The sequence below is a fragment of the Pestalotiopsis fici genome (assembly GCF_000516985.1).
Source record: "Pestalotiopsis fici W106-1 unplaced genomic scaffold PFICI_Scf_3, whole genome shotgun sequence".
NCBI classification, from domain to species: Eukaryota; Fungi; Ascomycota; class Sordariomycetes; order Amphisphaeriales; family Sporocadaceae; genus Pestalotiopsis; species Pestalotiopsis fici.
In genome coordinates, this window is record NW_006917093.1 from 5,666,642 (window position 1) to 5,690,518 (window position 23,877).

The 23,877-nt window shown below is 48.3% G+C and overlaps 9 protein-coding genes across 9 annotated transcripts; 6 read left to right on the forward strand and 3 right to left on the reverse strand.

The window, feature by feature from the left end:
- Positions 1 to 562: 562 nt before the first annotated feature.
- PFICI_05829 (uncharacterized protein) lies at positions 563 to 2,485 on the forward strand (the record flags this gene model as incomplete). Its single annotated transcript, XM_007834410.1, has 8 exons — positions 563 to 579; positions 639 to 708; positions 763 to 843; positions 898 to 1,254; positions 1,323 to 1,572; positions 1,625 to 1,800; positions 1,859 to 2,295; positions 2,359 to 2,485. The coding sequence occupies 8 exons, from the start codon at positions 563 to 565 to the stop codon at positions 2,483 to 2,485; spliced, it is 1,515 nt and encodes a 504-aa protein (XP_007832601.1).
- Positions 2,486 to 3,667: 1,182 nt separating this feature from the next.
- On the forward strand, positions 3,668 to 5,185 carry PFICI_05830 (uncharacterized protein; the record flags this gene model as incomplete). Its single annotated transcript, XM_007834411.1, has 1 exon — positions 3,668 to 5,185. The coding sequence occupies one exon, from the start codon at positions 3,668 to 3,670 to the stop codon at positions 5,183 to 5,185; it is 1,518 nt and encodes a 505-aa protein (XP_007832602.1).
- Positions 5,186 to 5,348: 163 nt separating this feature from the next.
- PFICI_05831 (uncharacterized protein) lies at positions 5,349 to 6,890 on the reverse strand (the record flags this gene model as incomplete). The annotated part of the gene is made up of 1 exon (XM_007834412.1): positions 5,349 to 6,890. The coding sequence occupies one exon, from the start codon at positions 6,888 to 6,890 to the stop codon at positions 5,349 to 5,351; it is 1,542 nt and encodes a 513-aa protein (XP_007832603.1).
- Positions 6,891 to 8,606: 1,716 nt separating this feature from the next.
- PFICI_05832 (uncharacterized protein) lies at positions 8,607 to 10,616 on the forward strand (the record flags this gene model as incomplete). Its single annotated transcript, XM_007834413.1, has 2 exons — positions 8,607 to 8,889; positions 8,953 to 10,616. The coding sequence occupies 2 exons, from the start codon at positions 8,607 to 8,609 to the stop codon at positions 10,614 to 10,616; spliced, it is 1,947 nt and encodes a 648-aa protein (XP_007832604.1).
- Positions 10,617 to 11,219: 603 nt separating this feature from the next.
- PFICI_05833 (uncharacterized protein) lies at positions 11,220 to 12,834 on the forward strand (the record flags this gene model as incomplete). The annotated part of the gene is made up of 3 exons (XM_007834414.1): positions 11,220 to 11,822; positions 11,888 to 12,043; positions 12,100 to 12,834. The coding sequence occupies 3 exons, from the start codon at positions 11,220 to 11,222 to the stop codon at positions 12,832 to 12,834; spliced, it is 1,494 nt and encodes a 497-aa protein (XP_007832605.1).
- Positions 12,835 to 13,218: 384 nt separating this feature from the next.
- PFICI_05834 (uncharacterized protein) lies at positions 13,219 to 13,761 on the reverse strand (the record flags this gene model as incomplete). Its single annotated transcript, XM_007834415.1, has 1 exon — positions 13,219 to 13,761. The coding sequence occupies one exon, from the start codon at positions 13,759 to 13,761 to the stop codon at positions 13,219 to 13,221; it is 543 nt and encodes a 180-aa protein (XP_007832606.1).
- A 2,955-nt stretch (positions 13,762 to 16,716) lies between these two features.
- On the forward strand, positions 16,717 to 17,966 carry PFICI_05835 (uncharacterized protein; the record flags this gene model as incomplete). Its single annotated transcript, XM_007834416.1, has 3 exons — positions 16,717 to 17,077; positions 17,150 to 17,620; positions 17,701 to 17,966. The coding sequence occupies 3 exons, from the start codon at positions 16,717 to 16,719 to the stop codon at positions 17,964 to 17,966; spliced, it is 1,098 nt and encodes a 365-aa protein (XP_007832607.1).
- Positions 17,967 to 18,894: 928 nt separating this feature from the next.
- On the forward strand, positions 18,895 to 19,906 carry PFICI_05836 (uncharacterized protein; the record flags this gene model as incomplete). Its single annotated transcript, XM_007834417.1, has 2 exons — positions 18,895 to 19,197; positions 19,280 to 19,906. The coding sequence occupies 2 exons, from the start codon at positions 18,895 to 18,897 to the stop codon at positions 19,904 to 19,906; spliced, it is 930 nt and encodes a 309-aa protein (XP_007832608.1).
- Positions 19,907 to 20,790: 884 nt separating this feature from the next.
- On the reverse strand, positions 20,791 to 22,545 carry PFICI_05837 (Tannase; the record flags this gene model as incomplete). The annotated part of the gene is made up of 2 exons (XM_007834418.1): positions 20,791 to 22,020; positions 22,072 to 22,545. The coding sequence occupies 2 exons, from the start codon at positions 22,543 to 22,545 to the stop codon at positions 20,791 to 20,793; spliced, it is 1,704 nt and encodes a 567-aa protein (XP_007832609.1).
- Positions 22,546 to 23,877: the final 1,332 nt, after the last annotated feature.

Genomic DNA, 23,877 nt, shown 5'->3' on the forward strand with positions numbered 1-23,877 from the left:
GCAAGACTCGGGACGACTCCATGCATATCGTTTTGTTCATTCTAGTATTGATCATCTGCCTTGCATTTACCCTCATGGTGCATAGCGGCCTGGTAGCTTTATCAAAATGGTGAAAATGCTCGATATGGGAGACTAGAATCAGATACCCCGGTCGATAGGCACAGCCACCACGGTACAGATTATCGTTGCCGAGATCACCGTCTGAAGGAGGGTGGGTCAATTTGGTGCGTTATGCCGATTGCATGGGCTTGGGTTGCATCAGTCTGCTTCATAAAATTGAGGTACTCGGAGCTCGATCCTTCGGATCCATGACTGTGCCTAGGAACGTCTTTCAAAACGCTCAATTCTTTTTTTTTTTTTTTTTTTTTTAAATTCAAAAAAGGGCAACCTGTGCGGCAATTTTCCACACATGTATATATTTGATCATTCCTCATCTCCAACTGACATTACATCGATGATACCTATCTATAGATTTCCACTGTTAATCACCATTTGGGGTTATTCGTATAGTCCGGAGCAGCGATAAAGGAACATCAAGGTGCAGCTGCCTTGAACACACACTATGATGAGCAAAGAGATGTGAGAGGTCATTGCGTACTTCCATTCAGAGATGTTGGCTGAACTGACTGTTTGAGCAGTACGATAGACATTCTTGTCATAGGAGCTGGACCCACGGGTCTTGGAGCTGCCAAACGACTACAGCAACTGGTAAGCTCGGCATATCCTACCGCTAACTGCTGTTGCACGGACTAATGGTGGCAGAATTCGGCATCTTGGCTCATCGTTGACTCGAACGAGACGCCCGGCGGGCTTGCATCGACCGATGTGACGCCTGAAGGCTTCGTATGAATGACCTCATTCCCTCTTGGTCAAGGATGTACAGCTGATCTTGGCTAGCTTTACGATGTTGGAGGGCACGTGATATTCTCGCACTACAAATACTTCGACGATTGCCTCAACGAGGCATTGCCTGCCTCTGATGACTGGTACACGCACCAACGTATTTCTTACGTGCGATACCAGGGCCAGTGGGTTCCGTATCCTTTCCAGAACAACATTGCCGTCCTGCCTAAAGAGGAGCAGGTAAAGTGTCTTGAGAGCTTGATCGACGCCGCTCTGGATGCCCGGACTCGGTCTCCGGCGGACAAGCCGAAGAACTTTGATGAATGGAACATCCGGAACGTGGGGCAGCGCTTGACGGAGATCTTTATGCGGCCATACAATTTCAAGGTTTGGGCTGTACCCACGACCAAGGTATGCGCTTTGCCATTGCCATTACAATCGCATAACACAACTGGCGATTCTAACTGCGGTTCTCTCAGATGAATGCCACTTGGCTTGGGGAGCGTGTCGCTGCGCCTAATGTGAAACTGTTGACCAAGAATGCCATTCTTAACAAGGTTGCAGGAACATGGGGACCAAATTCGACCTTCCGATTTCCAGCTAGGGGAGGTACCGGTGGTATCTGGACCGCACTCGCCGACACTCTTGATGATGAGAAGACTCGATTTGGAAAGCATGGCCAGGTCACAAAAGTCGACGCCGATGCTAAGAAGGCGTACTTGGCAGATGGTACGTGTTTACCTTAATTACAAGATACGAGTCTTTGTTCTGATACGCCCAGGTACCATTATCAACTATCAATTCATGGTCTCCACCATGGCTGTCGATTATCTAGCCAAGTCTATGGACGATCTCAAGCTTCAAGACTTGTGCAAACCCCTGTTCTACTCATCCACCAATGTGATTGGAATCGGCATCCGTGGTGAGCGGCCTGAGCGCATTGGAGATAAATGTTGGGTATGACTTGTACAACTCCCACTTATAAAAGGCCGCATGAACTCACGGAACTTGACAGCTATATTTTGTCGAAGATAACTGTCCTTTTTATCGCGCGACCATCTTCTCCAATTACTCGCCCTACAACCAGCCCCAGGCTGGCAAGCTCCTCACCACCAAGCAACTTGCCAATGGGAAGAAACCCGCGTCCTCCCAGCCTCTGCCGGGCCCTTACTGGTCCATCATGCTCGAAGTATCCGAGTCATCGTACAAGCCTGTGAACCACGACACCCTGCTCGCGGACAGCATTCAGGGGCTCATCAATACCGAACTGCTCAAGCCTGATGACGAAATCGTCAGCACATATGTCCGCCGCTTCGACCACGGTTACCCTACACCTAGCGTGGAGCGTAATGATGCGCTCGACCAGATCTTACCCTACCTCAAGAGTAAGGATATCCTATCGCGCGGACGGTTTGGATCTTGGAAGTACGAAGTGGGGAATCAGGATCACAGGTAAGTGTTGACATGGTTCTGTGGCGAGTCTGGTGATTGGAAAACTAATTGATCTCCTGTTAGCTTCATGCTGGGCGTCGAAGCTGTAGATAACATCGTCTCGGGCGGCGTGGAGCTCACACTACAGTATCCTGATTTTGTCAACACGCGTGCCAATACAGAACGCCGCCTGGATAGCACACAAAACTGACCTGATTGAGACTTTTCATTGTGGACAGACGAGGAGAGCGTGTTATCACAGACGTTTTATTGAATTCACTTCGATTAGCCTTTGACGACGGGTGCACTAGCTAGGTACTGAGCGCTAATGTTCCCAGCTACCTTGACTTCCTGGTGAATATTCTTTTCAGCAATTTGGGATATTATATTACTTTACAAGGACAATCCCAGACATATAAAGCTTTACGGTACACGATAGCCTACCTGAACAGCTGAATATTTGTTTGAATTATCAAATAAGTATATCATTGCGCACTTTCTGCTATATCCACACTATTAGAATATATATTGATTGTGGACATTGCCGGCGCTAAGATTACGTATACTACATACCATGTAGACGGGGTTTTACTGGCTATGGACTGCGCAATATCGGACTTTGAAATATTGCGTTGAGACTAGAATGGGACCACCAATAACCTGCATGTTCATCATGATTGGCGTGCCAAGCGGTAGGCGGACATGTATAAGTTCCCGGGTACCTTTGTCCTCGAGATGCACAAAATCAAACGGAATGAGCATTTCCGCCATGATTGTGGTGATGGGCTAGTCTTGGCCCTGCATGGACTGAATTGATCCGTGCGCGTGCAAGTTGTGAGTTATTGGGGCTGAGACTTATGCCAAGCCGGATGCTTTATTTCGGGGCCATTGTCAATCACTTGAATAATGTGCTAAGATATCCCAAGAATCACAGTACCTAAACCAGTTAATTCCATGGAAGCCTCGTGTCGATCTTGAGATTGGTCCACAGCCTACAGAATATTGCGCATCTTCGCCAAGCATGCCTACCTTTTGCGAATACGAAAGGCCTCAGCGTTGAACACATCCAGAGATCACCATACCTGCCAATTCAATAAGCCGCCGTTGTTCCCGGTCCCTTGCATAGCCGAGAGCCTGTAGCTATACAGATATAAAGCCATTGATCTGTCTCCTATATCTCATATTCTTCTCAGCAGACACAGTTTACTCTCCGTAGCTGCTTCATTGTAACCAATTCTTTAGCAATTTGCCATCAAGATGACAACTATTTTTCCTTTTCAGAAAACCTCGTGGACTATCAAATGGCTCTTCATGCTATCGGCTGTTGAAATTGTGAAGGTTTGGACGTTTACTCCTCTCAACATTCTGATCACCAAGTAACAACCATTGGTCAATGCAGGCAGTGTCAATCAATTCGACGCAACCGCTAGAGGGGCCCTCTTACATTGGCCAACCAGCAATCCTGAAGTTGATGAGACCAAGGTTCTCCTATGAGCCCAAATCCCAAGGCTACCACCGCGATGCTGGAAATACCCGCTCCGAGGACTACTCCGGTCCGTTAGGCTTCAATCCCGTGGTGGAAACGTTTGCAATGCCACCCCCAGCACCAGTTTTCTGGAGCCAGCAAGGGCAGGTCACTGGCGCGCTCCTTTGTCGAGAAAACACATCCTGCATTGCAGCTCTAAACCCAGACACATATCAGATCGAGGCAACATATCCCGGTGCCGATGATGGCGACGTCTTTGACATGGTTTCGATGGTGTATATGCAAATCCTTGACAACCATGTCATCGTCCCGACATCCGAGAGACACCTGGTGGATATCGAGCGCATTGACGATAATTCGACACCATACTTTGTCAAACGGCGCGACATTGACGTGACGAGCGTGGTAGAGGATGGCACTAGGATCGTCGGTATTGCATACGATGCCAATGGCAATTTGTGGTTTTGTACGGGAGGCTTCCCTGGTGTCGGGCTTCCCGCTGCCGATATCGCTGTGATTGGCTACGTCGATCCAATGGACAATATTCATTCCATCCAGCTGCCAGGCACGGCGGTAGAGAATAATTTTGCCGTCAGTGGGACGAATGTTTACCTTGTGACGGGACCGGCTGGAGCCAGGGACACTGTGAACGCAACCGCAAACTTTTACGGCTTCAGACCTGGCCCAAACGGCGTGGAAATCGTGGCGACCGTGCCTTACCAGGCGGGAGACGGAATTAAGAAGGGCGGTGTATCTCGTGGCTCTGGTAGTACACCCTCTCTACTGGGGGATAAGTACGTCGCTTTCACAGATAATGCGAACGAGCAGGTCAACCTCATTGTCGTTACCCAAATGGTGAACGGCACCGGCGGAGGTGACCCAATCTGCACCGTGCCGCTGTTCGAACCTGGTCAAAGCGCAAACGAGAACACCATGGTGGTTCACTGGGACGGAGGCTCCACGTACAGTGCAGTCGTTGCGAACTTTTTTGATGCAGTGCCCATATACTTGAATGGGGGTGACCCTTTCGGCAATGGTTCAATTGACGTTGAAACAATCAACGAAGAATACAACAACATAACTCAGATGGCACCAGGTCTCACTCGGATCGACGTGGACGACGAGACCAAGTCTTGTAGCGTTGTGTGGTTCAATAAGGAGATCAGGGGTACGATCTCACCCATTCTATCCACAAAGACCGGCTTGCTATACATGGCCACTCAGGAAAATGAACTTGCTCATCAAGGTTCATATGTTCAGTACGGAACCGGCATTGATTTTGACACTGGTAAGGAAGTATTCAAAGTTCGGATGGGGGCAGGAGGATCTTTCAACTACAACTACCAGTCTCCGGTTTTGACCCCTGATGGGGGCTACGGCCAATTCGTCATCGGGGGCTTCGTCAAGATGAAGGATCAGAATTGATCTATTCAGAGAAAGTTTGCAACTTGTCCAGGATCTGGCGTCATACGCTCAAGGGCATGTCGTCGCAACTCTTTGGATCGGTTGTCTCTTTACGATTCTGTGTAATAGTCTTGTTCGTTGTTATCAAGCTTAGTATAACCCACAAAAGATCGTCTCGAGAGCCCTAGTTGGGTCTGGCCTGGTCATGAACATTGAATCGGCCACGCATTCGCGGGTGGTGCCACAAGGTGTACAGTCTAGCATCCCGCTTCCAGTCCACGTCAGCGTCCACAAGTTCCCAATCTAGTGCCCACGCCAGTTTTGCCAATATGATGCGTGCCTCCAAATACGCCAGATTGATGCCCAGACACCCCCGTGGCCCAAGCGAAAACGGATGAAAGGCTGCTTTTTCATCTCCAAAGCCATCTCCTACCCACCGCTCGGGCAAGAAGCTGGCTGCATCGTACCAATATCGGGGATCGTGCAGCGTGGACCAATGATCAACACTGACAGTCACACCTGCAGGCACGAAATGACCGGCAATATCTGCCCCGGGAGAAATTCGCGCCAGTCCAAAAGGTGCAGGCGGTGTCAGTCGCAGACCCTCCTCGATAACGCCGTGTATATATGGCAGCGTTGCCGTGCTGGCACCAGTGATCTCTGACATGTCGTTGAATGCAGTCCGAACTTCTGATTGCAGTTTTGAAAGCTTGTCGGGATTGGTTACCAGGTAATAGAAAACTCCATTGAGGAAACTGGAGGTCGTGTCTGAGCCAGCAATGATAAGGGTACCCGCTTGGCTGGCTAGTCCTTCGTTGGTGTAATCACCCTTCTTCAGAATATGCGAGAAAAAGTCGTCGCGGTCCAGCTGCTGGTTGTTGATTCTTTTTTGTATCTTTTCCAAGGTCAATTGGCGATGAGTGATGTACTTTCTTTTCAGATCCTTTGGCATGATCAGGAGCAGCAAGGGGGTGAGTAGAGGGAGTCGTTTTTTGAGTGCATTCGCAATGTTGCCAAAGAAGACACCGTCGATAATGATAGACACCCAGTAGTTTGTTCTCATGCTAGCGACAGCTCCAAATGATTCACCGAATGCCAAGTGGCCAGCAATGTCGAACGTGAGCCAGTGGAAAGCCTCTGGCATGTTTATGCCTTCTGAGCTTTGCCCACCATGTTTCGCCAGCTGTGTGATGAACAAGTCGGTGTAGGTATGAATGAGGTCCTCTTGGTCGCGTAGCGAGTTTGTGCTGAAAGCATGTGCCAAGGATCGTCTTTGCCGTGCGTGGTCTGCAGGATCCCGTGTGCTGACAATGCCAGGCACTGGATCTCCATTCTCATACCATGAAGACTTGAGAAACTGTTTCTTGCCCTTTGTAGCATGCCCGTAGATATCTTTGTACGCGGCGGCAGTGGCGAACGACAGCTCATTTGGAGCAACACGGACGACATCACCGTACTTCTGGTGAATCTTCTCCATCACAAAAGGCCATCTTCCGCCAGTCCAGTGGAAGGCATACCATACATCGGAAATTGCTGCCAGAGGAGGGCCGGGAAACTTGGCCAGCGGATGAAACCATTTCAAGTAAACGGCCTTGCATACAAGGTAAACGACAGACTGCTCAGAAATTATACCCATTAGATCAATATTCAAAACTGCGCTCAAGTTTCGCACAAAGACATCACTTACAGCCGTTGCTATAAACCAAAGTAAAGACACGATTGACATGTTTGCAAAGTCGGGCGCGAATCTATCGAAGATTCAATCTGGTCTTGCCTCCGAAGGTCCAGTACAGCATCATGCTTTAAATACATGGCCATCAGTGGACCTTTTTGATTACCCATAATTGTCTCTTTGTACAAAAGCAAGGTTACGCGGAACAGATTCGTGCCGTTGTCGAGCGATAGGCCGTAATAAACATAATTCTGCTGCACGAGCATTTATCTTCTGATAGCAATGTATAATGAAAATATTTTCGTGAATTATTGCAAGACATCCCGGAAATCCGATCTGCCGGTATGGTTTATGCAGCGTGGGGAATTATGAACAGTGCCCCGCCTGCTATCTGTATCAGGGCTGATGACGCTTCTCGACGGTATTATAGGTTAGATAAGCCCCGGATCATGCAAACCCATCAGAGCCCCGAATGGAACAGGGTGACGGGTTATGAAACTACAAATCCACTGGAAGACTAAAAAAGAATACCTGATAGGTGCGAGTTTATCACCAAGCTAAAGTCTGCTTGGTTGACCACACTTGGAAGTCATGGGTCGCCCTCGTATTGGCGCCAATGGCCTTCGGCACTTCATTTGCAGATCAAAGCAAGCTGACCCTTTGTCACTAAGCAAATCAAGACAACTTTTGTGATTGATTTGAAGGATATAACTTGCGCAGTCTTGTGGTAGACATTATTTGGTATGTTACCAGTTGTAAAGGTGACAAAATGGTTAATTTTGAGGCTCCATTGTATTTCACTGTTCACGAGATCTGTGGATTCTGCCGCCGCTGACCGCCATTGTATCACCCCATGCCAAGAGAGCCGACGGCGGAAATACTTGGATCTCATGCGAACTCTCAGAGTAAAACATCATAGGGCAAGCAACAGTGGCCGAGATTTCTGCTAGCAAATAGAGGACATAGTTCTGGCTTACCAAGGCCAGGGCACTCGTACAAGATGGAAAGTTGGGTTTGTATTGCAAACACATCCCTGCTGACGCTACTCGTCATTAATCAAACTATAGCGGGATCCTATGAACGTCCCGCGACGCTTCAGATTCCCAACGGCCAAAAAGACCCTGCCGCGGAATGACATGACCGACTATGAGAAATGGAAAGCAGACAACTTGGACAAGGTCATGTTATGGGATGCATTGCGAACCCGTCACGGAGTCAAAAGAGACCCCCTCAATATGTGCCTGCAGTCGGTAAGATGATATCCCTTACGTCTGAATCTACGCAAACTTGGAACTACCTAGCTAACATTGCCAGACCTGGAAGTTCTTCGGTACTCCCAATCCGTATCGCGAGATGGAACACCAGCAAGTTTCAGAATACATTTTGGACAAAAACGACCGGCGGAGAAAGAACCTCAACGCACTAATAAATGGGAATCCAATCTATCATGGCGGCGAATTTGGAGAAGATGATACAGTCAAAACAGGTAGGGTCTTGTCACGAGGTGATCATCCGCCTACTGACGCAAGACCCCTGGCTTTCTGGCAGGTGCCGCAGGAACAAGATGATCTTGCAGTGACCGAGCGCCTCTTCAAGGAGGTGGCTGACCCTGATATCACGCCCCATACTTGTCCTTCCTGTGATAGGCTTTGCATTGATATTCGTGAACTTGTTTCCGAAAGCTGGGTTCGGCTGAAATGGTGGGCATTTGAAAATGGGCCTGACATTAGTATCAATGCGTCTACAGGTGTAACCATCTTCGAAGCCATAATGGCGGCCCGAGGGGGCTGCAGGTTTTGGACCACCTTGCTCAAAGGGAACGACTATGTTTTTGACGAACACCACGAAGTCGTCTACTTCTCGAAATATTTAGAAGCACATGTGACTCCCGATCAGCACCGCATCAACGAAGAGCTTGGTGAATTTTACAACGATGACGACGGTAAAATCATGCTATCTTATATTGCCTCGAGTGGCGTGCAACCTTCAATAACTTTCAAACTCGGTCGAGGGCCAGGTCAAGTTACAAACTTTCACATCTGGGTACATCCTGGTATGTTCAAGTTGTGAAGCAATGATGGTATTAGAGCTCCAGTACTGAAATTTCTTGATCCAGACGAACGACTGCGGTCCCTCCTCTCCCCTGCTCTACCTCCAAATCTCGCGCCTAAATCAGAGCTAAGCTTCTACCGCGCACGCACATGGATACAAGAGTGTCTCAGCAAGCACAAAGACTGCAATCTTAGAGTTCCTGAAGAAGCGAATTTCATACCGAGGCGCGTACTAAAAGTGCAGAAAGGCACCAGTGGGCCTCTTGTACGACTTGTTTCCCAACCTGCAGCGCAGCGATATGTCACTTTGAGCTACTGTTGGGGTGGCGACCAGCCAGCGAAACTTGTAAAGGACAAGGTTGCAGCTTATAGCGCTGGCATACCTTTCCAATCGCTTCCTCGGGCTATACAAGACGCAATTCTGGTCACTATTGGCATCGATATCTCGTATCTCTGGGTGGATGCACTCTGCATCATTCAGGATGACGATGATGACAAGGCCGATCAGATTATACAAATGCACAGAATCTATCAATATTCTCATGCAACGATCGCGGCATCAGTATCCCGGGGCAGCACGGATGGTTTCTTGCACAACAGGCAAGAATTACGCCCGATAAAGATGAGTGGTAGGTTGGATGACAACGTATTTGGAGATTTTGTCTTTTCGCCGGGGATACTCGAACAGGAAGGGATTTTTCCAGAAGCCAGTCTCCCTCTGTTCCAGCGGGCTTGGACGTTTCAGGAAACACATTTGCCAAGACGAATACTGTCGTATGGCCACCAGGGCCTCACCTACCGGTGCTTATTCACCACACATACCGAAGGAGTAGCCAAGGTTGATGATATCAATATCGACATGGCAATCGACCCTGGAAACTCTCGTTACAATACTTTACCCCATCCTGACAGCTGGCACGCCATTATAGCCGCATACACCCAACGCCAGCTCACTGTCGCGTCAGACAAGTTGCTTGGAATAGCCGCTCTGGCGGCCGAGTACTCTAGACAAAAGGGGACTACAGAGTATTATGCAGGCTTATGGGAAGAAGACTTTCATACTCAACTGCTTTGGGTAACCTACAATGAAGAATCGTCTCCCAAATCACGACACGGGCAATATATTGCGCCATCTTGGTCTTGGGCCAGTACCAACTATCCCGTCTGGGTGCATGATGACTTTGCGCATTGGGCCGATATGTTGGAACACGGCTTGGAACAACCTTGCCCTCCCCTGGATCATTTCTGTACGCTTCTGGACGCAAATATCAGCCTTGTTGACTCGAGAAGTCCGTTTGGAATGGTGTCTGCTGGTTTTATCAAAGTCCGCGCAAAGACCAAGAGAATCGCAATCCACGTCAGCCACGAGTCACCGTCTTTGAAGGTCGCTGGTCGAGACGTTTTGATGACTTCAGACGAGTGCCTTGACAAGTGGCCTCAGTCTGGAGGCTATGATCCCAGATTTTTCTTCAATCTTGACTATCCAGCCGAGGTCGTTGATGGACATGTTTACAGTGCTATCGAGATTTGTGGTGTTACGAGTGCAGGGTCCGAGGATGACAGTGACGAGGAGCAAGATGAGAAGCTGGCAGGACGAAGTTATGGACTCTTACTTGAGATGGTTGGGAGTGATACATATCGCCGTCTGGGTCTCATTACACTATCAAGACAGGATGTATGGGGTTGGGTGTTTGATATACCCGAGTCGCAAGAAGTCATTATTGTTTGACTTGGGATTATGCAGTACCTACGCCTTACCATATTTGTGAGCGGTTGATGAGATAATGATTCACTCAATCAAGATGGAATGCCTTCTGATCCATGTCTTGGATTATTTATAGATCAGCTTGTGTTTGGTTCATGATGTCATAGAGGACATACGGCATTTCGCTCGTGAGGGGCACAGAATGAGGAGGGACAACGGATTGCTACAACTACATTACAAAAGTCGGAGGTTGCAGGAAACCATTTTTACAAAGGTACTTTCTTAGGCACTTATCTGCCATAAATATTCTATTTTAGCTTCTTAAGTCATTAAGACATTGCGTATTTTTCTTTAACATCACTCCCACCCGAAGTGAGAGTTGCAACATAATCTAATTGCTGTATGTCGCCGGTAGCGCCAGGGCCCTTACAGGTAGTGATTGTGGCAACCCCATTCGGTTAGGAGTGCCATGGCCACCTGAAGGCTATGTCCTATAGTACCTATAGAAGCAAGGTAGCACCGCCTTCACCCCGAACAAGTACCGATGCAGTGTGAGATCAGTACTCAAGTTGCGGCGTCAAGTCTCTTTCATTCTTGAATTTACATGCCAGCAAAGGCAGAAACAACATGGTTGGGGTTCCAGGTCGATCTCAAGGCTGTATTACATGCCGGAGCAGGAAGAAAGGCTGTGATGGCCAACGGCCCGCCTGTTTGCGATGCATTCAAGCCGGCTTGCAGTGTGGTGGTTACAGTCGGCACCCCGTCTTTATCGCTAGTACACCAGACTCGCAAGGTAACCTGGCCACATACACAAGAGCGACTCCAGCATTGACGGCATCAAGTCATACCAGCCAATCGTCCTCGGCACAAGACGTCACGTTGTCGCAAAGCTTGACACAGACAGCCTATAATGCTCGATACATGGACATGTTCTGGTCTCATTATCTGCCTTGCGGCGAGACCCTAACCAACGAGGCCATGAAACTAGGCAACGGAGGCTGGATCAATCTGGCACTGGACCTCTTCTCCACAGACAGCACTCTGCAACTTGCCATGCAAAGCGTTGTTCTTCGCGGGATGGGTATGCGCAACGCTGACCAAAGTTTGATGCGGCAAGGGTCTGCTGCATATTCCATGTGTTTAAAGGACTTCAATAAAGCACTTTCCGACTCTGGTCGTCGTAGCACGGACGGAATACTGTGTACAGTAAAGCTCTTGTCGTTGTTTGAAGTGAGTTGGTTCCATACTTGATTTCTAGTTGTTCATTGTTAGACAAGGACTGATCGCGCAGATAGATGCATTATGGCGCTGATGAGACAGACAAGCTGGCACAACAACGAAGCTGGGGCGCTCACGCCAATGGTCAGCTAGCAATGCTCACCTTGAGGGAGCCCCAGGATTTCCGAAGTGGCAAAGCTCATCAGCTTTTTGTCGACTACCGATACAATCTGGTGAGTACGTTGAATCAGGTGTAGATGTCGATTGTATACAGGTAACCAATGACTAGATTATCTCGGCAATTGTTGAGAGGAAGCGGTTTGTCTTGGACGGGAAAGGTTGGAACACGAAGCCTTGGAAGTCGATCCGCAAGTCGCCGCGGGACAAGCTTTTAGACATACTGAGCGAACTTTGCCAGGTACTAGAGGAAGTGGATCACATGCAAGCGTGCACAAAGCTGGATGAAAAGACTGTCCTGAGGCAGGATATCCTGCGTCGTTGCTGGCGCCTCGACGAGCTACTCCGGGCATGGACCAACGAGACGACGAAATTGAAGAATTTCGAACATGACCACTCACTCGAACCCAAAGACCCTCAAGACTTTGCTCTTGCACACCTGACAATACTGTATTGGGCTACCGGTGCTCTGGTTCACGCAAATCTCTTTGCTCTTGTTGACAAAGATGACGCACTTCCTCCGAGGATCAACCCGCTCATATTTGTCCACAAGGTCGCGTCAGCCATGCCCTTCTTCCTACATCCGCGCGCCGGCGCCATGGGTCCCAAGATTGCGTCATTTCCGCTTGGAATGGCACTTCAAGTATACTATGGTATGGAGGACGAGCCATCTGAGGATATTGATATCTTCGCGGGGTTCACCGAGTCGGGATTTGATGCAACGGCAATAGTGAACTTTATTTTGAGCATGCAACGAGGATATGTGAAGACGGAGGTGGCTGATCGCGGTGGGCTTCAAGGCACGAGGACTCTAGCAAAAGCATGGATGAATTTATCGGGCGTGTAAACAATATATTCAAGGCTGGGAGCATAATGGCAACATTGGATTTGGACCTGCTGTATAATTCAGATATTCTCGCGCTACGTGGACTAGATCAGATCCAGAATGGCAGTTGGGTTCAGATAATAGTTACATTTCTCATACTATCTCTGAACAAACTGTCGTCGTATATAAAGATTTTTCGTGTTCCATGATAAGAAGAAGAAAAGAAGAAGCCTCTTGTATTGTCATCCTTGTGCCATTTCTCCACCTCACATTATTACTTTGTGGTGTTTGGCCAGCTTTTACTCTTTTGCCAAATCTGAAAACTTGCCAAGGTACCTCCTCAAGTCGCCCTGAACCCCAATTGTATTCTTGAGCGGTGTTACTGTGAATGTGGTGTCGTTATCTTTAAGCAATACCTGGAGCCAAGGGTATGCTGAAACACGGCACCGTGACCTTGGTGCGAGCCATATTAATGCTTGGCTGCGCAATAATGAAGGCCGTCTGTAGGCTACTATGCTTGCCCCCAACCGCAATCTGGAGGCGCGTGTTCTGGCCTGCTATGGGCCCTACACCAGTCTCCTGAACGTAAAAGGGCAATCCATCACTGGTCTCGCCATAGACATAGATGGAAGGGACTTGGACAGTGACGTTATTGCCGGTGACGGTGTTGTTGGACACGACGGTTGCAGCAGCAAATCCAGAGTAAATGGTGCCATTAAGGGCAGGTCCCTTGACGGTGCCGTTGACCAATGGCTCAATGGTGACACTCCCGCCTTCAAGCAGAGGAATCGGTGGCGTGAGGATATTACCGATGTAGAGTTCAGCGGTGAATAGGTAAGTGGGAGTAGGAATGCTGATAGACGACGTTGATGTAGTCGTGGGGAGACAATGGCCTAGGGCAGAGAGCGCGCCCAAAGCGGGTGAGAACTTGATGTATGATAGCAGCATCGTATTTGAACACTGAACGAGTCGGTCTTGTCAGTGATTTGATGCAGAATATGGACGCATCCATGAGGGACAAGTCTGTTGTATTTGTATACTTTGCATCCTTACGGCCGTCGGCTCAAGGCTTGCCCGTCGGCGAAATTTCCATCCTGCAGGCTGCATGTCATTGTGACTTGCGATGAAATTGAATCACCATTCAATTGCCCAAACGCGACGAGTCTGGCTCAACTACGAAGTCCTCACCGTCCAGGTATTGGACGACGCTATACCCGTTCCGGTATCAACGCGCGCGCTGCCTGCGGACTCAAGTCCAAGTTTCTTGCTAAATTCGGGGACCGTGGGGGCTGCGCCATCTCTTGCACCCTGTTGGTCAATATTCATCATCATTGAAAGTCGCCATCTAACTGCCTCGCATTCGTTTTCGAAAATAATGAGGTCGATGAATGCGCAGTTACTTTCGCACTGGGTTCATCAAGATGGTAACTAGCCTTTCAAGTACTTATTTTTAGATATCGTCTCGGGACAAAATCGATCCGCTAGAAAATAAAACTTGTATCACGGAAGAATCGAATAGATTCTTTACTGCCTGGAACGCAAGTATATATACCACATACAGCCCGAGATACGGCATGAGTGTAGACACGCAAGACAAACAAATTCCGATATCCCCTTCGAAACATTCCGATCATCTCTGAACCATGACTCCCATCTCAATGTTCATCGAGCCATCTATACTCAGTAGTTTGAGCGGGAGTGCGGCTCCAGTCTTTGCTTTTCTTATTAAATACGAGGCAACTCGTCACAACCTTTTTTTTGACCTAGAGATTCGTAAAGACATCTAGAAGGATATCCCAACTGTTCTCTAAAACACAAGGACTTTACCTTTGAACCTAGAGAGGATGTTTTTGATATTCTATAAAATGGCAATGTGTATCTTTAGACTGTCAAAGGCATAACATGGAGGTGAGAAAGAAATTCTACAATATTGAATTTTGTTGTGCTGATCGTTAGACAGTTACCATCACATTGAGCGTGTTGGCAATTCTATAGGGCTTCCACCCACGACCAATCTTGTAGTCGGCCCAGGCTCCAAGAAAACCGAGGTTCCCGGATATCCCGAGAATCCCAAAGCGAAGATTTTGGAAGAAGATTATCAAGGCAGACGTATTGACAGGTTAACTTTGTCGATGAAACAAAGGGGCTGAAGATGGGAAATTTCCGCGCATTTGACTGGTTTGGCGGTGGAGGTCTTGTTGCACTGATGCAGTCAGTACCCACCGCAGGTCACCTGCTCGGGTTTATTAAATAGCTCTTCAGCAACTCTCTTTTGTAGATGGTAGATTAATTCAGATGTTTTTCTATGCTTCCTCGATTACATCTTCTCCTTTATACATTGGCCAAGGGGAGAAGTTTTTAATCACTCGAGACGCCTGGCGTGTGCTTTTATCACTCCTTTTCTTTCCTTTTACTTCTTTTTTTTCTTTTTACAGAGGCTTAGACTTTGATTGACTCTGGTAGCATACCGTCGATCACCTAGCGGCCCTCGCAAGAACCAGCAATGAATTTTCGTAGTTCGCTTTCATGGGCGGCGATATTGGCCATTGTTCGTCCCAAATGGCGTCCCAACCAATGAACGACACTGCCGACCGGGGTTTTCCCGTCGCCGTTCAGACCAAATCCGAGGCCTCAATATTCGTCGAGACGTGTGCTCCTGTACCGGCCATCCACACGGCGTCGACATGTCCCGAGCCACAATGAGTTCCATGGAGATGTCCGATGCTGGTGGTGACATCATGGTCATCATTGCACATGACTGGACTCTCCTACCCGTCTTTGATGATTGGCCAAAGTCGGCTAATGGCTGGTATGAAGGTGCATGGTAGTCATGGTGACGCTAGGAGTTTTCCCATAGTACGATGAAGAAGTCGAGAAAGTGAATGGCATAAGGGATACCATTGACGATATCAGATCATCAAGTTATTAAAGCAGGACATGACATATTGTATAAAAAAAAAAAAAAAAAAAAAAAAACAAACAATCAGGACCAATACCCAAGTTTTGTGTTCTGGGAAAAGGAAATCTGCAGAACAAGAACTTGGGGAGATGAACTAGGTAATAGGGGAGTCTCTGCATGGCGTCTGTTGGTGGAGTGAAAAGATAGCGCAGCAGGGGTATGAGACAATTGACAGCCAAATCAAAATGCATGACAGGTATTCGTATGATGTGATACTTGTTATGTGGTTTCAATTAATTCATCTTCACGAGAATATACATGTTCAACCATTGAGACTCGAGTGGAATCTCAGGAGCACTTTGGGGGAGTAACCCACCAATTTCTTGGCTTTCGCTTAATCAATACGATTAGCACTAAAAAATTAAGGTTACTGCTCGTAATCCAACGTCGTTCCCAAGTTTTTGGTAGGGGCCCCACCTATGGCAGGTGTTAGCACAAATTTTAGTGCAGAGGAAGAAGGGAGGGAAGAAGAAAAAAAAGTCTGTTATACACGTGTGGAGAAAAGACCCCGCCCGCTACATGCCTCCTCTATTTGACAGATGAGACGACGTTTTTTTCTGAGTACATATTGTGGTGGAATATCTTCCCGTGGAAAGAAAAATGTGCAAACAAAAACCTCTTGCTCGTGACCTGCTTTTGCGCTACTGCTGTCCCTGGAAATCCTTGCCAAGGATTAGAAATTATCGTGTGCGCTTTTATGATACCATACCCAATGCTATTGCCAGATTTGACAGGTACACTCCACTATTACGAGATGTCTTCCTGGCCGAGGACCCGCCCTTCACGCGAGTCCAAAATCCCCATCACGAGTAGTCTGACAAAAGGGAAAACATGCCCATGAGAAATCTGGGATTGATTGAGTTTTCTTGTCTCATCCTTTCCCCGAGCGAGTCCATGTTGATATTATTCATCGCTCCGTCGGTGTTCTCAAAGCCAACTTGACGATGTTGTGCTCGCGCGCTTCCGGCGCCGCTCTGCAGCCCGTTTACCACACTCTCTTTGTCGTTTTCTTGTTTCTGTCATGTCTTTTTACTGCAGCAGACGCAACCAACTGCTCTGCCTTTGCCACCAACGGTACTGCAGCCGCGCAGTACAACTACTATCGTTTTTATGACTTTCGGAACATTCCCTCAGACACTTGGGATTCTGTAAAGAATGCAACGAGCCCCAACAATGCCTCGGCGGGTGCTTCGACCGCCGACATGGGATGGTCGCTCGACTGGCAGCGTAGAAGTGGCTTGCTCTACGCAGGCGAGGGCCAGAATCTGCTTCCTATTGACTATCAGCCAGACAAGGCAGCACTGAGTGAGTAAATCATGTCGCTAAAACCGCCTATCCAAACTTGAGCTATCCCTGCTTACACCCTGGTTCTGACAGAGACCCTTGATGCCGATGAGGCTGATCCCGGCGTGACTACTGCGCTGGGCTTGACAAGCTCTCGGCAATACAGCGACCGTCACCAGTCTGCCGGTATTGACTTTAATGAGGACTCGATCCTCTACTTGTCTCTGCGCGTGAGGGCGCGCGTGACTGGTGCCAAGGGTGCCTGTACCGCCTTCTTCACCTATGCCAACGACACCCAGGAAGCCGACATTGAGCTCTTGACCCGCGATGAGGACCACGTTGTCGGTTTCAACACGCAGCCCAGCATCGACATTCACGGCAACTACATCAACGCCACGCACTTCAACACCTCCCTCCCCCACAATCTCACCCGGGAGCAGTGGGTCGACTACCGCATGGACTGGGTTTCTGACCAAGTGGTCTGGTATATTGACGGAGTACACATGGGAAACACGTCGACCAACGTACCGGTCGAGCCTAGCCATCTGTACATTACCATGTGGGGTAAGTTCATCACTGTGTTCCTTGCTTGTCTCTCTCTCTCTCTCTTTGCTGTCGTAACTGACTTTATGGTATCAATATAGGCAATGGTGGAACCTGGACAGAGAATATGACCCTTGGAGACTCGGCCCTGCTGGAAATCCAATGGATCGAGGTGGCATACAACCTCAGTGATGCTGAGCCGGTAGCTAACGCCAGCGCCCAGATCTGCAACTTGGACGAGGCCAAGGAGGATAACACCTGGCAGCCTACCTCCTTCCCGGCGCCGCACGACTTTTCAGCTTCGGCCGGCTATAAGTTGGGCATGAGCACCCTCTTTATGGTTTTGGCGATAATATTTACAATATAATGACTAATTTATTTATAAATAATTAAATAATAAATAATTACAAATAAATATATGTAACTTCTACCTTGAAACATGACATAAAAAAAGGTTTATTGAAATTCAAAATATACAATACGTTATGGTAAGGGGGTCACATTATAAATAAAGCACAGTCCAGTGGCCTGGGCCAGCACCGCGGAGATAAGGAGCTGATAAGCTTATAAGCTTACAGCTGTTGGTTGCCTACAGCCACCAGCTTCACCTTCTGCATCTTCAATACAACCACATTCACACCCCATAACATTCGCATTAACTCCCCGCGGTTCTCGGAAAGGGAAGCGTGAACAAGCACACGCTCCCTAAGTCCCCGGCCTAAGATAGCAAGGGATCGGCTCGATTAGCGTAAACGGAATTACTAAGCCTAAAATCGTTCTATCACAAGCCTAGATGGCGCTTCGTATTCTTGCCAATCAATCGTTTGGCAAAGTTCAAAGGGCAATCACGCAAGCACTATTCATCCCCCGAGACACCGAAAAGATGCGATAGAGTTGCCAATATACAGCCGACTCGTAATAGCCTCTATTAGCCAAGGCCGCCAAGTCTCGAGAGTATATGTGGATTGAGCTGTTTCGGGGTCGCGGACTGTCTTTAACTCCAGTTTAGCGCTTCGAGCGTACGGATTTAAGCTACGGGATTTTATGATACTCTGAATAATTTCTTCGCATTTTGACTATATATGCCCTTGATTTAAACAAAAAAGAGTTTTCTTGGGCAATTCAATCAATTATCTGATTAATAGTTTTCAAGATATGTCGTTAAAAGTCTGCATTGTTGGGGCCACTGGACACAATGGTTCGTCGATCGTCGCGGCCTTGCTAGCCTCCGAGGAACCCAAATTTGTGAGTTGGTTTTTAAAGAAAGAAAAACTCCAAGAAGTTGGTATAGTCTAATGCCATCTCTTATTAAGGAAGTATCAGCTCTGGTCCGCGCTGCCTCACTCCAAAAGCAATCCGTCGAGGATTTACGCCGCCGCGGTGTCACCATTATTGCAGCCGACTTACAGGGCCCCGAAGACGATTTGACCTCTGCACTGGCTGGTAAAGATGTGCTGATTGCATCACTCCCGCCCCAAAATACTTTGGACCAAATAGGCCTCGCCACTGCAGCGGTAAAGGCTGGGATCAAACGTTTTGTTCCAAATGCCTGGGCTACAGTTGCCCCTGCCGAAGGAGTCATGATCCTCCGAGACGTGGTAGGTGTTTTTTTTTTCTTCTCTTTCTCAGCTCTCGCTGTGCTTTGGACGCGTACTGTACTAAACTGCTCATAATATAAAGAAGGAACAGGTTTTCAACCATATCAAAAAGATTCGACTTCCTTTCACCATCATTGATATCGGGTTCTGGCACGAGGGGGTGACGCCTGTCGTCCCTTCGGGCAAGTTTGGTACCGCGTCAATGGTGGGCAAGAACTTTCTGATTGGAGACGGTTCGACACCATCCGCAGTCACCTCGATGGACGACGTGGGGCCATTTGTGGCGCGCATCATTGCAGACCCCCGGACTCTCAACCGTTACGTATTTGCGTATGGTGAAATCAAGACTCAGCTGGACTGCCTCTCCCTTGCCAAGAAACTTACAGGCGAGGAGCTCGAAGTGGTGCCAATTTCACTGGATAAAGTCTCGCAGTTGGCTAATGCCGCCGAGACCGACGAGTATACCTTGTGGCACAAGATGTTTGTGCAATATTTCAATACCGTCTGGGTGAGAGGCGACAATTGCCCTCGATATGCGAAAGAATTGGGGTACATGGATGCAAAGGAACTATACCCCGACTTGCCGTTCAAGACACTGGAAGAAAGTATGCTTGAGACTCTTCAAGGCCGCAGGAATTTTCCCGAAGCAATTGGCGATGACCAATACTGGGAGGTCATTGCCAAACTTCTTACCGGTGGTGTTTTATAGATATCGTGACCTGAATTGGTACGTCTTGATGAAAATCTTGACTTGTTTTCGGTCTCAAGCTTTGTGCGAACTAAAGTGGGAGTGATGCCCGAGTGATAGCTTTTTTTTTTCCTTTTTTTTTTTTTGATATGCCAGGTGAGAATCAACGTTATATTTACAGCTCCAGACGCAGCAGCCTCAATAGTTCTTGAAAAGGAGTGACCTTCCTTTTGTTCCGTTTTTAACAGCGCTTTGCAAAAAGCCCACCTAGAACTCAACCTTGATCATCTTTCATCTTAGGTACACATGTTGCAAAATCTATCAAATCAGTCAAATCCATCGCGATGTCAATTGCCCAGCCGTTTTGCAGGCCCAAATCTTAGCTATATAACGTCATCGAGATACCGTGAAGTAATTTTTGGAAGCATGTTCAGTACTCTCTCAAACTCGATATGCTTAAATCTAAACCACTGCAATCCACAGATGCTTATTATTAAGCGAGCGCTCTTTGCGTGATATATATATGAAGAACATAGAAATATTGACATATGCCATGCCCTCCGAATCTGGATGTGATGGACGATGACAACCTCCCGATTGTCCTTTTCAGCCTCGGCCGGCTACAAGCTGGGCATGGGCACTCTCATTATGGTCTTGACGATAATATTGACCTTGAAATGACTCATCTATTGATTCATAATTAAAAATTAGATAATAAAGTAATATCGAGAATCATGTAACTGCACCTTCATGGATGCTTACACGTTATCGCGAATTGCATCTCACTTTTTAACACATGGCCATTGTATAGAGAGACAATCTCAGATTACGACATTATATTATGATGTATTGTTTGCGTCGAGCGCATGTTTTCCTGATCCCCTCTATGACCGCAGAATTCGTATTTAGTACACTGGGAGCTTGAAAGCGGGAAACGAGTAATCCCAAGTAGCGACACTTGCGCTGTCATCCACGCAATCAAACGTGCTGTTATCGTCGCTTCGCCATAGGGGCCGCGTGGGCCAGGCGCATAGACCTTGCACCTCTCCCGCATACGGGCCATAATTAATGGTAGCATTGAGCGCTTCTGGCGCTATTCCAAACTCGACCCAGTTGATGACGGCATACACAATGCCCACGGGGTACGGTCCCCACGGCTGGAGGGTGTTGCGCTTGCAGTGGTCTGCGCCGGGCACAAGGTACAGTCGGTACCATTCCGACATGGCCGCGAGAGAGTCTTCTTCCGACTCATTGGGGTACATGATGGAGCGGACCGACTGCCAATAACGGATCGTCGAGGCGGTCGGGATACTGGGGTCGGATTCGCCGTGGTAGTTGATCATTTTGCCGCCGTGCGATTGGAACTTGGTAAGATCGGGCAGACTGGTCTGCAAGCTGTCCGCGTACCTCTCAAAGCCCGTGGTCATCCAGTCCACGAGGGTGTCGTAGGTAACATTATCGAGATCCGGCAAGTTGTCAATGTTGAGCAGTTCAACAAACTTGGCCACGTATTCGCCTCCTTTGCGATTGATGTTAAGCCCCCATGAATCACTGTCCGAGTTGTATAGTGTTGCAGCATCGCTAAAAGCAGAACCGACTTGGTACGAGACATACGCTCGGTCTCCGTCAAGGGTATGAAGACCATCGTAAATTCCTTGGGCGACAGCGACACCCTCTGCACTAACGGATCCTTCTACAGCTGGCGAGGAACCGTCCGACGCAGCAGCGCAAGAATAGGACTCGCCCACAATCGATGTCAGGTTAAAGTTGAGCATGCAAAGATCTGAGCGTGAGATGACACCGTCCGTTCTGCCGTCCAGAGGATCACAGGCATCAATGGTTGCATTGACAATCTTTGCAAGTTCGCATGCCGATGGATAGTAGTCCAGGGTCTTTTCCACGAGGTTCGAGTACAAGTGGCTCACTTGGAGCTGTCCGTAGCGGATGGCCGGAGCACCCAGAATAGCGCCGTCGTAGAGGTCGCCGTATCGCTGGATCTGGCTGAGGCCCTGTCGTCCGCCATCTGAGCAACCCTCAAAGTAGGTGTAAATTTTGTCTGAGGTAGCATAAAAGCCCTGAAGAAGAGGCTTTGCAACCATGGTCAGCTCGCCCAATGCTTGGTAGGCGAACATGTACTATAGCAATGTTAGTTTGTTGAATTCCAGTGCGGTGATCGAAATATTCACTGTGTTATCCCAGTTAATACTACCATTGCCCTTCAAGAGTACGCTACTGAAGGATGTGCCTTCCAATGCACCATAACCACCATCTGTGCCGCCAGTGGCAGCACCATACACGAGTGATCCGAGGAAATCCGTGTTGAGTTGATAGGCAAAACCGCCGGTGACGAGGAATCTGTTCAAGAACACATCGGGGCTTGGCAAGATATAGTTGAGCTTGACAATGTCGGTTGTGCCAGTGTGTGCATAGCTAAGCGTGACGTTGCAATAGTCGTAGAGCTTGGTGGTTTCTTCGGCAGTGGCGTTGTACACGATAGCTGTCGTTACGGAAGATGGTATGAGATCAATGCCGAGCAGCGTTCCGTTGACGGGAAGGGCGGCTTGCACGTTGGAGACTGTACACAGGTCTTCGATAGTGGCGGCGGTGGCTATAGTCGCTACCGCCAGAGCCGAGGCAGCTATATGAAAGGAGCGGCGCATGTTGGGCCAATGTCGTCTTTTTCGCGTTGTTCCAAAATGAATGAATAAAATGAATTAGTGAATGTGGCGATTAAGGATTATCGTGGTAATTAATGAGTGTGATGATGAATGAACGTGGTGATAAACGAGTGTGGCCACGCAAGGAGTTGTTGCAAGAGGAATATACAAAAGTCTGCACTTAATGCTTGAACTGCCAAGGACTATATATAACGGCAGCAGTAATTTTCATTGCATGTAGCATAGCTGAGCAAGTGCTCTTGGCAAAACGGGGCGATCTATAAAAAAAGTCTTCTGCATTCGTCAGGTAACCCATTCGCAACGGCACGTTAACGGCCCAGATCCCTTCAGAGATCATTCTGATGGATCCGTGTAATTGTCCCGAATGCTACCGAATACGACTTTGCATGAAGTTTAGCACCATGTGCTAGGTACTAGGGACCATTTAGCTACGGTGGGCGGCCCTGTGCGCTCGTTATTCAGGGGGATCTAGCTAACCTAGATTGTTTGTGTCATTAGCGTCGGCCAGCCGGAATTTCCGGGTTTCCTCTACTAGAGCCCTGTGAGGTGGCTGAGCAGTAGACAAGTAAAACTGATTATAGGGAATCCGATGAAGTCTTTCTCTTTTATCTAGAAAGTCAGTCTTGACTGACCTCGGTATGCTTCAATCTAATGCTCTCTGCTTTTGCATACAAACGGTAAAACTTACTTCATGGTGAGTTCTAGTACTCTGTACGTCGTCGGCAAACCCCTGCCTACTAGGTGTACAATCAGAATATTTCCAGCGGCACAGTCTGCAGCACCCAGCACCACTAACAGATTTGACTCCACTATCACGGATCGCCCGTCCGATGCCTACCACGCAAGCTGACCCGGCCATCCGGACGGCTAGGACTAGACTTAGGTCGGAGAAATCGAAGCAGCTTGAAAGTCGATCTCCGAATGCACGGTTGAGACGACTCGCCATATGCCTCCCATTAGGTAATACCAAGTAGACCTTCTCTGACAATTGATTTGCACCAGCGTCTCTTGACGTCAATGCAAGGTCTCGATACCCTCGCTGGCAATCCGGCGCCTCCTCCTGCGCTAGTCAATGCAGCCTAGTACCTGTGCATAGCCTGTTCCTGCTGTGCCTCTTTGCGATGGTCTGCAGAAGTCAGCAAGATGGGCAGGATGCCTACACCCTCTCTGCATACCCACTGCCCCTTGCAGATGCAGATCTGGTCATCTGGTAGATGCGGTTACTGCCGCAATGATCCACGCCGAGGGTGCACAATAAATTGAGTGCAGTTCCTCTGTACATTCCCGCACTGCCACACGGACATTAGAGCTATC